General features: G+C 33.1%; 1 protein-coding gene across 1 annotated transcript; it reads left to right on the top strand.

Annotated features, from left to right (window-relative positions):
- The first annotated feature begins 1544 nt into the window (after positions 1-1544).
- LOC107613188 (ruBisCO large subunit-binding protein subunit beta, chloroplastic) lies at positions 1545-6131 on the top strand. Its single transcript, XM_088497588.1, has 14 exons — positions 1545-1951; positions 2330-2455; positions 2810-2947; positions 3060-3155; positions 3306-3548; positions 3633-3867; positions 4009-4178; positions 4381-4458; positions 4553-4624; positions 4709-4813; positions 4957-5049; positions 5134-5226; positions 5543-5666; positions 5930-6131. The coding sequence occupies exons 1-14, from the start codon at positions 1730-1732 to the stop codon at positions 5941-5943; spliced, it is 1809 nt and encodes a 602-aa protein (XP_088353714.1). The 5' UTR covers positions 1545-1729; the 3' UTR covers positions 5944-6131.
- Positions 6132-16856: the final 10725 nt, after the last annotated feature.

The following is a 16856-nucleotide window of genomic DNA, read 5'->3' as shown; positions in this document are numbered from 1 at the left end:
GAGTCACGAGAGATCGACACCTCACCTTCATTAGTTGGGGAAAAATCCAGTTTTAGTATATTAAGTAGATTACTAATTTACTACTAAAAATTAATAATTTTCTAATAATAGTAACTAATTTATTAAACTAATACTAAATTTACTATTAATTAGGTAATTTAGTAAGTCACAAAAAAAATTAGATAATTTTGTAACTAGCATATATGCATAAATACAACTAACCTACCAATTATTTAACTATCATTATTAAAAAATTTGAAAATTTAACTACACAAAACATATTAATTAAATATCTAACAATAATCATTAATTATTAAAAATACAAAAAATAAATTGATTTTACAAATCTATTTTACTAAACTCCACTATAATAATTTAACTTCAAAATTTAATTAATAAAACTAAAAATTATTTCGAATAGTTTTTAATTTTAAAAAATTATGATATTATTATTCATATTAAATATTTTAATAAACTGTTTCCTAAATTTTTGTTAAATTATTCCTTACATAATTATTTATTTATTCATAAATAATTTACCAACTAATCATTTTTGTTTTACTAATAATAAATACTAACTTACTAGACACACACAAAAAAAAAATACTAACTTACTAATAATAATAACTAATTAATTAACCCTAAACCATATGACAAACCTAATTTAACTAACAATGTTAAAAACTTTAAAACCTCAACTACAATATATTTATGTTAATTAAATAAATATCTAAGAATAAATAAATAATTATTACCGAAGTAAAAATATCATATTCTATAAAATATACTTTACAAAAATTATACAATAATAACATAACTCTAATAATAATTAATTATAATTTTTATAATTATTACAAAAAATTCTAAACATATATTTTTTATGAATTTATTACATTAGTCTAATTTAAATATTATTATTGATTAAAATGTTCACTAACTAAATTTAAATATATATTTTTAACTATTACACTAACTATCATTATCAATCTTAATTTTTAACATTATTTATAATATTTTTATTAAATAAAAAAATTTAAAATACAAATTTACAAAATCAGAATGACAATATGAAGTTGAGAGAGAAAAAAAAAGGTACTTTATATAATAAAATTACTGTGCAAAAAAATAACGTATGCACACCAAGTAGTTCGAAGAACATCAATGGAATGGTTCGATTTGTGTACTTTAAATCGGACCATCGGATTACTTTAATCCTGATACCAAAAATGTGTAAAGCATTCTAAACTCCCATTATTGCATCCTACACTATTTTTGCTTGCATATCTAAATTAAAAAGTGCCAAATAACGGAATTAACCAATGAAAATAGGAATTTCCCTTTTTGTTGTCCAAAGTCAGAACATCGAATATTAAAAGAAGAGAATATTACCACAAGTTCTAGACCATTCCAAATCCAAGACAAAACAATAATTCTGATGTGGAATCCAACGGCTAAAATTACACAGAACCTTTAGGATGTAATCTCTCACCACTAATTTATCTCCTGTTCCATTGCAAACAACGACAAAATAAATAAATAAATAAATAAATAGATAGATAAATAAAACTAAATAAAAAACCTAATCCCTCACTCGCTCAGTTGCTCATTCTCTTTCAGCTCAGCCACTTCGCCAAAAAGAGAAAGCAGTGTAGCTCTCAGCGTTATCCATATACCCCACTCAGTCCTTCTTAAACCTAATTTGAGTTATTGTCCAATTTTTGGGGAGGCAATGGCGTCGTCAACATTCTCAGCAGTCTCCTCTACCGGTTCCCTTGTCGCACCGCCGCACAAATTCTCTTCCTCTGCCGCCATTTCTTCCCTTCCCTTTGCCGCCGGCAAAGCGCGACGGAGCGGCGTTGCTATCAGTAGGAGGAATCGGTGTCCCAAGGTCTCTGCTATGGCCAAGGAGTTACATTTCAACAAGGATGGCTCAGCTATCAAGAAGCTCCAGGTATAGTTTTAGTTTTATTATTAACCAGCGAAATTGCAGGCTTTGATTCAAGTAGTTTCGATATTTTTGAAATGAGATTAGTTTTTTATACATTATGCTTCTAGTTATAGTATTTTAAAACTCAGTGTTGATAATTATTTCTGGATGAGTGGAACTAGTATTGGTACATTGATAATTATATGGTTAGAGAGCAATATGAGGAGTTAAAATAGTATTTTCAAAATTTAGTGATTTTTCTTTTCAGTACTCATAATTTTAGAGACTAGGTTAATGTATTAGTGAGGAATGCCGATATGCTATATTATCCGGTTTGTTGTTCATTGATAAGAAATTTCATTTTTTTAATGCCTATGTGGGTTATCTTTACTTCTATTGCAGAGTGGTGTGAACAAGCTGGCGGATTTGGTGGGGGTTACGCTTGGTCCTAAAGGAAGGAATGTTGTTTTGGAAAGCAAGTATGGCTCGCCTAAGATTGTCAATGATGGTGTCACTGTTGCCAAAGAGGTGTGCACTGTGCAGTGTTCTACCTATTTATTTGTCACTCTCTATCTTTAGTTTGAATCCGAGTTATTGTTTTATGAATTCTGAAAAAAAAAAAAAAACTGGTGCTGCTTCTGAATTTTGTTATAGCTTTGGTGCTTGTATATGTTAGAATAGTTTTATGTTTATTGAACACTTGATGCTCTGAAGATTATATATGTTACTGAGTAATTTATTGATATGGTGTTGTATGCTTTTTGTGTCAAAAAACAAAATAAATTAGAATTTCTTTTTCTAGAATTTTTTTCTTTATTATTATTATTTGTTAAATCAAAATGTATTCTAATTGATTTTTAAATTTTATTTGACTTGTAAAAGGTTGAGTTGGAGGACCCAGTTGAGAATATTGGAGCTAAATTGGTGAGACAGGCAGCTTCCAAGACAAACGATTTAGCTGGTGATGGAACAACCACATCTGTTGTTCTTGCTCAGGGTCTCATTACTGAAGGAGTCAAGGTAAGTTATTCCTTTTGCAGAATTGTATATTAACAATTGCTTTATTTCACTTGATTTGTTCTTTTGCTTATTGTCACAGTTGCTTAGGTCTCATTGCTGTAAATTTTGACAGGTTGTTGCAGCTGGTGCAAATCCTGTGCTCATCACCCGTGGCATTGAGAAGACAACAAAAGCACTTGTATCTGAACTTAAAAAGATGTCAAAGGAGGTGATGCATTCATATTTCTTTTTCCTTCACTTTTGAGCATGTTCATTATGTTGGGTTTTCAAGTCCTTAATGTATTCTGGCGTTTCATCACTAAGCATTTATTGCAAAATCTATTTCATGTGTATAAGGTTGAGTTTGCATGGAATGCAGGTTGAAGATGGTGAGTTGGCAGATGTTGCTGCTGTCAGTGCAGGAAACAACTATGAAGTCGGAAATATGATAGCTGAAGCAATGAGCAAGGTTGGTAGAAAGGGTGTTGTGACACTTGAGGAGGGAAAGAGTGCAGATAACAACCTCTATGTTGTTGAGGGGATGCAATTTGATCGTGGCTACATCTCACCATACTTTGTTACTGATAGTGAGAAAATGGCTGTTGAATATGAGAATTGCAAGGTTTGACATTTGTTTTGTCCGGCAAGTCATTTCTTCACATTCCTTGCATTTCATCATAACTTATGTTCTATGTATTTTGTGCAGTTGCTGTTGGTTGATAAGAAGATAACCAATGCAAGGGATCTAATTAACATTCTAGAGGATGCAATTAGAAGTGGATTTCCTATTTTGATTATTGCAGAGGATATTGAACAAGAACCTCTAGCAACTCTTGTGGTGAACAAACTTAGAGGATCACTGAAGATTGCGGCACTGAAGGCCCCAGGATTCGGAGAACGCAAGAGTCAGTACCTTGATGATATTGCCATCTTGACTGGAGGTTTGTAAATTTAGTGCTTTTTTGTCTTCATGTAAATATTTGTTTGGTTTAAGTTGGAACCACAAATATTTCTCCATTTTAGTTTTGGCAGCCATTTTGTAACTGTTGATAATATTATTTATCTAACCAATGGGATTATAGGTACTGTAATCAGGGAGGAGGTTGGCCTTACTCTAGACAAAGCGGGGAAAGAGGTTTTGGGGCAGGCCTCCAAGGTGGTACTCACCAAGGACACAACCACAGTTGTTGGTGATGGAAGTACCCAGGAAGCAGTGACCAAGAGAGTTGCACAAATTAAGAACCAAATTGAGGTCTGTCTTTTGCCTGTCCCTAACTCCATCTTAATATCTCTCTTTTTCAGACATTTTACAGATGCAAATATCTCTGTCTGGGGTTCATTGGGAAATTGTAAAGAATGAATATTTGTTGAGACTCCTGAATTCAGTAGTTTTGTAGTGCTGGTAGATATGCTCATTATTCTTTCTGGTTCTAACAATTTTATGTTTATTTCAGGCTGCAGAGCAAGAGTATGAAAAGGAGAAGCTTAATGAAAGAATAGCGAAATTGTCTGGTGGTGTTGCTGTTATACAGGTAACTGACACGTTGAATTATTTAATAAAAATCTAACTATGAACTTTGTATGAGCAATATTGACTCGTCCAAGTTTGTTTTATAACGTGTGCAGGTTGGAGCACAAACTGAGACAGAGCTCAAAGAAAAGAAGTTGAGAGTTGAAGATGCTCTTAATGCTACAAAGGTATGATTCTCTTTCCTGTAAGATTCACTAGGCATTTTTGTACTCTGTTTTATTAGTGGTCTGATTTGTTTGTTGATTCTTCAGGCAGCTGTTGAGGAAGGTATTGTAGTTGGTGGTGGGTGCACTCTGTTGAGACTTGCTTCAAAGGTGGATGCTATCAAGGATAGCCTTGACAATGATGAAGAGAAAGTGAGTCATTTGTTTGATTAGGCATATGATATATTTGTTTGGGTGCTTTGAAACGATCCCCACTTTTGTGCAATGACAAATACTACTTATTGGCTTTCTCACTGTCTCTAGTTTCAAAATTATTGTATTTCGTTGTGTTGCAGGTTGGAGCAGATATTGTGAAAAGAGCTCTTAGTTACCCTCTGAAATTAATTGCCAAGAATGCTGGTGTAAATGGCAGTGTTGTCAGTGAGAAGGTACTCAGATTTTGATATCTTGTGCATACCTCCTTACTCTATCATTTCACTTGAGTGCTTACGACTCTTGCATCTTTTGATTAGGTTCTTTCCAGCGATAATCATAGATATGGATATAATGCTGCCACTGGGAAATATGAAGATTTAATGGCTGCTGGAATCATTGATCCAACAAAGGTGAATTTCTGTTTGACTATTATTGCATTAGTTTTTGTTTTATTTGCATATGATCCTCTAGCAATTTTTATTTTTAGTATGCTGGTTTCTTTACGATGGTGCACTATAACTGGGTTAACTAGACAAATGGCACTCCGAATTCGTTTTAATTATAAAGAGAGTTCATCATCATCATCATCATGATTACTATTATTATTAAGTTTCACAACTGGCTGTAGGGAACCTGAGATTTCCATGAAAGGTTTCCAATTATGCTTCTTTCCCTGATCTACTTGATATGAAACTTGTTATTAAGAATCTTATTCTTTTTGTGTAGGTGGTGAGATGTTGCCTGGAGCATGCAGCCTCTGTTGCTAAAACTTTCCTGATGTCAGACTGTGTGGTTGTTGAGATCAAGGAGCCCGAGCCTGTACCTGCCGGTAACCCTATGGACAATTCAGGTATGTGGATCGCATAATACATGTAAGGTTGCTATTGTATGATAATTTGAAGGTCAGATATTCCCTATCAATTGAGAACAAAAAATTGTCCTCCTCATTCTTTTTTATCTGGTAATTATTTTACGAAATAAATACTTTAGATTCAATGGTGTTTTGCTAAAAAACTATGTATCAGGCATCTCATTCATATATTGGTGTAAAGAAGATAGGTTATACCAATTAAGTCTGGTTGGTTGATTGTGCTTACCCTTTTTTTCTTTCAGGATATGGTATGTAGAGCACTAGAGAGCGGCTACTTTAATCATGGAGCAGTATTTTTTTTCTCCTTTTAGATGAAATACATAATCTGGAGGTTATTTTGTTTGTAGCAACAAGTCCTAAATATGTGCGGATAGTGTGGTTAATTAGATCCAACGATGTCTTTTATTTTGAAGTTTAATAAAAATATAAAAATTTTGCTGTTCATTTCCAGCCCCATTATTGTTATAGAGTATTTCAGTCCTAATACGATCGTTACTACTCGCAACTCCCAAGTTGGATTGTGTGCAGTTTTTACTTTTTGATTATTCATACCTGGTATTTTATTATTACTTTTCAAAAAGAATATTCTTACCTTGTATTTTAATATTACCTTTTAAAATCCTTAGTATTATTTTGTTGGCTTAATTATTCTGTTTGGTTTTTATAATTTGATCAAATTTTTAATTAGATGTTTATAGTTTAAAAATTTAGTTAGATTTTTTATATTAAATTAAAACTTTCAATTAGGCTTTTTAACTATTTTTTTTTAAATATACATACCTTTGCAAAATGTTTATTTTTGTGTTGAAATATGTTTTTGTATTTGATATAAGATATACTATTAAATATTTTAAACGGAAATATTTTAAGATTATTGTATTTTTTTCTGAAAAATAACAAGTAATAAATATATAATTACTATTTTTTATCTAAGAATTTATTATAAATTTTTAAATTATAAAAATTTTTAGAGATTAACAGAGTAATTAATTTTTTTTCCTCTAAAAATTATGGGTAGCGTATAATTATTCGTAGATTAATCACGAATTAGAATTGATATGCTAATAACATGAAGTAGATCATAATTTTAAGAGTAAAATCTTTAGTTTAGTCTTTAAAAGTTATTTAATATCAATTTAATTTTTAAAAATTAATATATATATATATATATATATATATATATATATATATATATATATATATATATATTAAAATTGAGTGGATCTAATAATTTACTTAAAAAAGTTTAGTTAAATTTGGGTCAAACAGTTCACATATGTGAATGTCTTTAGAACTAATTTTAAAATGGTTTGGGAGGAGTTAAATTCAAAACCTTTCACTTATAAATGTCAAAGACATTTTTTTTAACCGCTAAATTAAAGCCATTTTGGGTTATCAATTGTAAAAAATAGATAAATATTAAGTGACTAATATTTTTTGTTTTGTATTTATATTATATATTTAAGTCCATACTAATCAATTTTTTTTTTTTAAACTAATAAAAAAGTTAACGAGTAGAAAACGTCCAACAAGATAATAGGATACATTTAATTGTGTGCCTTATCATTATTGGACTAGACATGTGTGACTTGAGATTGATTATAATTTAGCACGAGTAGAATGAAGAAATCAAGGTGAGAAGGGTGTAATCTTTCAACATATTCATTGCATTTAATAACGGAGTATGTTGAATGGAGATTCCTTTGTCCCCATATAATGTGCATATCCATTGGGTTGGTTAGACACCTAGATCTCCACTTTAAGAAATTCTCCTTCAGTTTGTGTACTGCACTATATATCATTTTCATCATGCTTATTAAAAATAATATGCATATGTTGTAAAATAAATAAATAAAAAAGAGAAAATAAGTATAAAATAAAAAATATAAATAGTATTAATATTTATTAATATTATTATCTTAATATAACTGAGATGATATATATATATATATATATATATATATATATATATATATATATATATATAACTCTTTCATATGATAAGCATACATAGAGAAAAGTATTTTATATACTGTTGTGTGTGTGTTTTGTCTTAAACCATGTTTTTTTATTTATATACGTATAAAATTTAAATTTTTAAATTTTATTTTCAGTTTGACTTGAGAAGTTGAATCCTTTACTATTGAAAAGTTGAGCTGCCCATATGATAAAGAAAGTCATAGATATTAATGGGCATTTATATCACAACACTTCCTCTTGGATATTCATTATCCATTTAGGATTATGCCTCATTAAAATCTTATTAAAGAAAAATCCAATAAAAAAATTTTAGTGAAAGAAAAAAAGTACAATATTCTTTGCATGAGAACTGTCCCATTAAAAACCTTGTCAAGAAAAACTTAATAGGAATAAAAACTTGACCAAAGAAAAAAAAGAGTACAACATCTCCCTTATGTCGACATTATTTAATATCTCAAAATCGGCGTATCCCAATTTGATATATTAATCTTTCAAAGGTCATGAGTGAAGAAGAATTTGGGAGAAATATGCTTTATTCTATCATCTTTGATGTATCCATCCTTAAGTTGAACAATGCATGTTGTATTATTTTCAAACAAAATAGTTGGAGCTATTTTATGATCAGTCAATCCACATGATGACAGAATATATTGGATTAAACTCCTGAGTCAAAAACACTCGCGACTTACTTCATGTATCACTAGTATTTCAGCATGATTAGAGGATGTTGCTGCTATCGTCTGTTTCGTGGACCTCTATGATATAACTCTATCGCTATATGTGAATAGGTATCCTGTTTTTGATCTTCCTTTGTGTGGATCAGACAAGTATCCTGCATCTGCATAGCCAACTAATTGTGACTTGGATTTATATGGATAAAACAGTCCCATATCAACTGTTCCATGAAGATATCGAAAAATTTGTTTGACTCCATTCTATTATCTTCTGGTTGGAGAGGAACGACACATTGTTAGCAAATTTACAACAAATTATATGTCAGGTCGTGTATCATTAGCAAGATACATTAGTGCTCTAATGGCACTAAGATACGGTACTTCAGAATCAAGGATATCTTTATTTTTTTTAGGACGGAATTGATAATTTTCCACATCCAAAGACTTTATGATCATTGAGATACTTAATGGATGTACTTATCCATATAAAAACTCTCCAAGATCTTTTCTGTGTAAGTTATTTGATGAATAAAGATCCCATTATTCATATGCTCGATCTGCAGGTTGAGACAAAATTTAGTCTTTTCAAGATCTTTAATTTCAAACTCTTTTTTTAGAGCTTTTATAATTGTTGGAATCTTTTCAGGGGTTCCAATGATATTTAAATCATCAACATACACAGTAATTATAATGAATCGAAATGTATATTTCTTTATGAAAAGACATGGGTAGATATCATCATTCTTGAATCCGTTTTTGGCCAGATACTTAGTAAGACGATTATAACACTTTCGTCCAGATTGCTTTAGACCATACAAGATCTTTGTAATTTGATTATGACCCTTAATAATGTTCATTGGATGGTTTAGATATCTTTAGTCCTTCAGAAATTTTTATATAAATATCACGATCTAATGATCTGTATAAATAAGCTGTCACCACATACATTAGATGTATATGTAATTTATGGTATGCAGATAAACTGATCAAATAATGCATTGTTATCAAAATTCTATAAAGATAATCATAATTTTTTAACCATAATATTTTAAACTTCTAGTTCATATTGTCTTGATCGTGGGTTTAGATGCATTAACGATGATGCATTCTATAAAACCCAGCCAAACCATAATTAATTAAGTAATTAATTAAATATGGATAAAAATGGTTAGAAAATTTAGTAATCAAAATTTGACAATTTAAATATGATATTTAGACTCAGTGGATTTTTCTGAGTCAGAAAACATAGATTTCTGCGTAAAAATGCACATTGGAAATTTGACCGGTAGTGCCGACTGAGATCTATTTGGTACTGCAACTGAGAAAATTAATTATGAGTAAAAAAGTTAATAAATTAGAATTTATGAATTGAGAAGATAAAAGTATGTAAAATGTGAGTTAAAACGCTAATCTAAAAAGTTTTGGCCCAAAGTTGGGTCAAACGGACCATATATGTGAACCGGAACAAGTTGGGCCCAAGACCCAACATATATAAACATTAGTTATGAGCATTTTAGCTCATTAACCTAGACAAATGAGAGAGAGTTGCTGAAATGGGAGAAGAGAGGTGAGAAGAGAGAAACCCTAACTTCCAAAACTTCAAATCACCATAACTTTTAATCTGGAGCTCTGATTGATGAGCTGTTTGCAGCCATGCGTCGCTCTTCTCATCCTCTTCAAATATATATAGGTATTGTGATGAGTATTTCATTCTTCTCTATGAAATTTTCGTTTTTCCTCTTAATTTTGAGTTTGGCTTTGGTTTTGAGAAAATCTTGTGATTTTGGTTGTTTATGGGTGCTCTAGTATGAGCTTTTGATGAATTTCATCAACTATTTTTATGGGTTAAGATAAGAATCCTCCAACTCTTGTGATTTATGAGATTTTATAAACCCTAGAGTAATGTATATGTAAAATTGGTTATGTTAGTGTTGTTGGGTGAATTTGGCACACTTTGAGGACTTGAATTGGCTTGTTAAACTTTTGGGGTGAGCCTTGGAGTAAAGAGATCAAGCATTGTGTGTGAACCGCTGTCACTAAAGGGACGGTTTAAGTTTCAATTAAGTACCGTGTGGTGTGATGAGAATTCTGAGGCTAGATGTGTAAACCCCATAAAATTGACGAATAATTAATCAATAAATTAATTTTTAATAAAATTAATCAGAAATATAAATTTTATAGTTTAATGAGGTAGAGCTACTTAAAACAAGAATTTTGACACTAATTTTAAATAATTTGGCTCAAGATTGTGCTAAACAGGCTAAACCGGACGAACTGGGCCCGTATTCCGCCCAAGCCCAACTCAACTCCACTTAATTAAGTGAGCACAGCCCATTCTCTTTCCCTAGACATGCAAGGAATGCCGAAACATTTCAGCAAGGGGAGGAAGAACACTCTTCCATTTCAAAACCCTCACTCAATCTTTGATTCCACACAACTTCTCGCTCCGAGTTTCGATCGTCGCACCGTTTGCGGCCACGCGACCGCAGCATCGAGCTCTACAAAGCCTAGTCAATAATTAGGTAAGAAAATCACTTCTATGTTCCAATTTTTTTCTTTCTAATTTTGAAATTTATGAACAATTATGTTGAAAATTGTTTAATTCCGGTGTTTAGGCTCGAATTAGCTTGAGGAAAATGTTTAATCTTACTTCATTGGTTCTTGAGTAAGGTGAAAATCCTAAACTCTAGTTAACTCATTGATTTTGTATTTTGGGTATTAAGTTTTGGGTATACATATGTGGAAATGTGTATTAGGTGTGTATATATGTAAATTTGAGCTTGATTGTGAACATTGGAGTCTTGGTGGAACTTTGGATGTCATTGATTTGGATCCTTGGGGCTGAGTTTTGAACCTTTTGGTGGTGCCTTTGGGTTATACGAGAAAATCGGACAAGGTATGGTTTAGGTTTCTCGTATTTAACATATAATGTCTTGTTAAAACTTAGGCTAGATGACCTTAGGACAGGTGTGAATGCATGAGTATGTTGAATGCTTAGTACCTCTGATGATAATTGTTGTTATAGATTGGGTAATTGTTTTGATGGTTGATGTTGGAGATGAAATGGAAAGTTAAATGATGACTTAATGATAGTTGATAAGGTGATGAGAATGGGTATGTATATATGATGAATTATTGATGATTTTGTTGGTTTCGGTAAGTAATTTACGTAAGAGATTGGTTTAAAATTGAGGTATGATTTGGTTGTGGTAGGATGTGGGGATGTGGTTTTGTGATATGGCATGTTTTGGAACTGATTATGGGCATAGAGAGTTGGCTTTGAGTTGTGTTTTGATAAAAATAAAGGTTTGGAAGATTTTGTAAAAATCTTATTTTTGGCCAAATTTCGGTGAGCCATAACTCGGCTTCCGGACCCCCAAATTGTTTCAAACTTATTTCATATAAAAATTGGATCCGTGAAGTTTACGCCATTCGAAGAATGGATGAAAAATGTTTTAAAACGAGAAAGTTATGTGCGTCAAAAGTTCGGTATGTAAAATTGAATTTCTGCAAACTTAGCCATTTTTTGAATAATCTGCAATGTATGCGTACGCAGATGGGAATTTCTGTTTGGCATGCATGCGTACGCGGACAAGGTAATGTGTACGTGTGATGGAGAAATTGCACGCCCATGCATACGCGTGGCCCATGCGTACGCGTGACCCCTGTTTTTAGCAAATGGGATTTCAGTGTTTTAAACATGATTTTAAAACTCTAAACCTCTATTTTCACTCTTTTAACCTTAGATCTTAGTAATAGGCCTAGTAGTGAGATGAAGCTAGCAAAAAGAAGGTACCTTGGGGATGAAGTAAGGTTGGAAAAGTGATGAATTAGGTATAGGAGGATAGGAGGCATAAATAGATGTATATATATTTCTTAAATTATAAAACTGATTAGAGAAAAGAATGAATATTTCATCTGAGCACTCTTTCTTGAAAGTGCGACCCCCAGGAGATGGTGGAAGGTGAGGATCCCCTTCTTTGTTCCTTTTGGTATTGTAAAATCGCCCCCAACGAGATGGTGGGAGGTTTGGATTCCCTCCTTTGCTCTAGGTTGGTTAGTATAGAGGCTTTCCGGGTAGATGCAATGGTGTGATTCACCCCACTTGCTCCGGGTTATGATAAATGATGTATGAAAAGTGCAAAGTCATGATGTATAAGTGATGTTATGGCTATAATGAATGATAATGAAATGTTTATGAATGAATATGAATGCTTAAATGGCTTATGCACTTATTTTATCTGAGATACGAGTTTCCTTGGGTAAACTACCGTGACTTGCCACCACGTGTTCCAGGTTGAGACTCGATACTCTGTTGACCCTACGATGTAAGAGGTGATCGGGCACTTATAAATTCTCGAGAAGGTTAACCCCCATTGAGAAATTTTATATGTATGAGAAAAAACTATGTATAGACTCTTGGGGATATGCGTCGGGGGACAGTCCAGGGTTTAGCAGCCGGACTTGTCGGGTTGGCATGATAACTGATAGATAAGACTCATCAGCCATAGGATAAGCATGCATCATATGCACATTATTTGAATTGATTGCTTATGCATTAATTGGGATTGCCTAAGTGATTATAATACGTATTTGTTATATTTGCTATCTGTATTACTTGTATTCTACCTGTGTTTACCATTGTCTGCTTGTTTGTCTGTGCAATTTCATTGGAGTTGGAGGAACGGAGGAAAGGCAGAGAGATTGAGGGTTTTAGTTTGGATTTGGTTAAGTTAGAACCGTAGAGGACCACCTATTTATAGTTTTTTTTAGCGCTTTATGTTTTATAATCTAAGTGTTAGTGTTATAAGATTGCCTCTGGAATTTTCAGGGCCTTATATCTTATGTACGTGGCACCTTTACCATGCTGAGAACCCCCGGTTCTCATCCCATACGATATTGTTTTTTTTCAGATGCAGGTCGAGATGCACCTCGCTAGGCATCTGGAGTTCTCCGCAGTGAAGTGGGCTATTTGGGATTCTAATTTTGTTCTATTTTGTTATGTCTATATGTATAGACTCTCCCTATGTATATATGCTTTACTATTGAACCTCATAGAAGTTTATGGAGAACTAGGGTTACTTTTATGTATTTTGAGTTATGGTTCCTTATATGTATATATGACTATTCTCTGGCCAGCCTTAGCTTTGCAGGCTGAGTTTGGAGCTTGATATTTTGTATCTTGACCTTCTACTCTTGTTTTCTGTATATATATATATATATATATAAGGTCGTAATACCACACCACCTCTGTTTTACGACTTAAGCGTAAAGCTCTGTGTGGTAGGGTGTTACAAGATGCCCCTAGGATTTAGTTTGAATTATGTTTTTGGATGGATTTGATATGTGTAGATGATATGTTATGATAATTGATGATTTGGATGAGAATAGTATGATGTTGCATAGTTAATATGTTGTTGGAATTGGTGTTGAGTAGTGAATTATGTAATTATGAGTTATATATGTAATGAATTGATGAATATTGGGCCGGAGGGCGTGTATTTTGGGCTGGAGGCCGAAAAAGGTAAGAACGGTAAGTGGATGAATGTATTGTTTGAATGATGTTTGAAATTGAATGAAGTTTAAATTGTGTTTTTGGATGGATTTAATATGTGTAGATGATATGTTGTGATCATTGATGATTTGGATGAGAATAATATGATGATGCATAGTTGATATGTTGCTGGAATTGGTGTTGAGTAGTGAATTATGTAATTATGAGTTATATATGTAATGAATTGATGAATATTAGGTCAGAGGCCATGTATTTTTGGCTAGAGGCCGAAAAAGGTAAAGACGGTAAGTGGATGAATGTATTGTTTGAATGATGTTTGAAATTGAATGAAATTTGATAATGATTGTGTGCAAAGTTGGCATGATTTGATAGGATATTGGGAATTGAGGTTCGAGATGTGAAATGGATCAAAGTTGGGTTGAAATAAGTAAATGATGTAGATTTGAATTTGATTGAGTGTGAGTATGTGATTTGGCTTGTGAATCTTTGGAAAATTTATAAATTCTACTTTTTGGTAAAAACAGATTTTTGGCCAACTTTGGCAGGTCATAACTTGGTCATTGGAGTTGGAAAACTTTCAAAATTGGATTTTTATAAAAATGCATTTATTGATCTTTCCAACGGTTTAAGAATGGTTGAAAAAAGAATTTTGTGAAGAAAGTTATGAGGTTTTGAAAATTGGACTGAAAAACTGACTTCTGCAACATATCAGATTTTTTGTTTTTTGATATGGATGCATACGCGGTCTTTGACATGCGTACGTGGTATAGTCGAAAATTGGGTGTATTTGTATGCGGGCCTTTGCATGCATATGCAGACACCCAAGTTTCAACCTGTGCGTACGCACACCACATGTATGCGTACGCACACCTCCCAGAATTTGGAAAAATATGTTTTTATGACTTTCAACCATTCTTTTGGTCTTCTAAACCAATATAAACTTCAATACGAGGCTAGAGCCGGTGGAATTGAGGATGGAAGAGTTAGGGATAAGGCCAAATGAATTGAGTTAGTAAAATTGAGAGATATGAACAAGGAGAATGATGATTATGAGATTGATCATGAGAATGATGATGATTATGAAATCGATAATGAGAATGATGATGATCTTAATGGTTATTGAAAGAAAGTGTGACAGGCACTATATCCATGGAACGATAGTGTGTCGGGCACTATATCCCAAGAATGTTGAGACTTGAGAGTGAGAATGGATTGAGATGAAAAAATGGTGATGACTGACGATGATTTGAGGTTGATGGACGAGTTGGGGTTGAAGATTCCCCCTTAGTTATTGTGGTTATAAAAAAGAGACACATATTTTATGCCAGCGAGGTGTATAGGGCACTCACCCTGCGAAAGATACAAGTTATTCTCCCTGCAAGATAATAAAAGTGATGGTGAAATCGTAAATGGTTATACGATGATATGACATGATACTAACCTTGTGAGAAATACAGGCTATTGGTGCACAAAATTGTGATCTCAATGGCGCCAACAACTTAGTACGCACAATTGTAATCTCAACTCTTTTTCACAACTCCGCACAACTAACCAGCAAGTGCACTGGGTCGTCTAAGTAATAAACCTTACGTGAGTAAGGGTCGATCCCACGGAGATTGTCGGCTTGAAGCAAGCTATGGTCATCCTTGTAAATCTCAATCAGGAAGATTTAAATGGTTATGAGGTTTTGATAATTAAAATATAAATAAATATAAAATAAGATAGAGATACTTATGTAATTCATTGGTGGGAATTTCAGATAAGTGTCTGGAGATGCTTTGTTGCTTCTGAACTTCTACTTTCCTACTGCCTTCTTCCAACCATGCGTTACCTCCTTCCATGGGAAGCTGTATGATCCTCTCGGATGAAAAAAAATCCATATGCGCTGTCACCGCACGGCTAATCATCTGTTGGTTCCCGCTAGCGTTGGAATAGGACCATTGTCCTTTTGCACACTGTCACTTATGCCCCACATTCGCAGGTTTGAAGCTCGTCACAGTCATCCCTTCCCAGATCATACTCAGAATACCACAGACAAGGTTTAGACTTTCCGGATCCCAGGAATGGCTGCCAATAATTCTAGCCTATACCATGAAGGTTCTAATCTTAGATTAGAAACCCAAGAGAATATACTCCACCTGTCGTCCAATGACTACGTTGAACATCATGTAGATCGCTTTGTGGTTGTCAGGCACCCGACCTTGGCTAAGCGAGTAACGAAGATTGGGTGATTGTCACGGATCACCCCTTCATTCTGACTTAACTAAATTAAGTACGAGAGTATATTTTGGAGAAGAAGTAGGCGTGAATTGAATAGAAAAACAGTAGTAATTTCATTAATTCATGAAGAACAACAGAGCTCCACACCTTAATCTATGGGTGTAGAAACTCCACCGTAGAAAATACATAAGTGAAAGAGGTCTAGGCATGGCCGTGAGGCCAGCCTCCAAACATGTACAATGGTCTCAGCTTCAAAAAATGAAAACTGGATGTCTACTTTCCAACGCAATTGAGAGCGCGCCAATTGGGCTTCTGTAGCTCCAGAAAATTCACTTTGAGTGCAGGGAGGTCAGAATCCAACAGCATCTGCAGTCCTTTTTCAGCCTCTGAATCAGATTTTTGCTCAGGTCCCTCAATTTCAGCCAGAAAATACCTGAAATCACAGAAAAACCCACAAACTCATAGTAAAGTCCAGAAATGTGATTTTTATTTAAAAACTAATAAAAATATAATAAAAAGTAACTAAAACATACTAAAAACTTCCTAAAAACAATGCCAAAAAGCATATAAATTATCCGCTCATCACAACACCAAACTTAAATTGTTGCTTGTCCCCAAGCAACTAAAAACAAAATAGGATAAAAAGAAGAGAATATACAATAAATTCCAAAAACATCTATGAAGATCAGTTTTAATTAGATGAGCGGGGCTAGTAGCTTTTCGCTTCTGAACAGTTTTGACATCTCACTTTATCCTTTGAAGTTCAGAATGATTGGCATC

The sequence above is a fragment of the Arachis ipaensis genome, chromosome B8 (assembly GCF_059453495.1).
Source record: "Arachis ipaensis isolate K30076 ecotype BB chromosome B8, ASM5945349v1, whole genome shotgun sequence".
NCBI lineage: Eukaryota > Viridiplantae > Streptophyta > Magnoliopsida > Fabales > Fabaceae > Arachis > Arachis ipaensis.
This window is presented reverse-complemented; position numbering and strand designations above follow the sequence as displayed.

Bases quoted from the DNA above. Each gene is read 5' to 3' on its own strand.
- LOC107613188 (XM_088497588.1), top strand. From the start codon at position 1,730: ATGGCGTCGTCAACATTCTCAGCAGTCTCCTCTACCGGTTCCCTTGTC. The intron at 1,952-2,329 runs GTATAGTTTTAG...CTTCTATTGCAG, and splicing joins CAGCTATCAAGAAGCTCCAG to AGTGGTGTGAACAAGCTGGC. The intron at 2,456-2,809 runs GTGTGCACTGTG...GACTTGTAAAAG, and splicing joins GTGTCACTGTTGCCAAAGAG to GTTGAGTTGGAGGACCCAGT.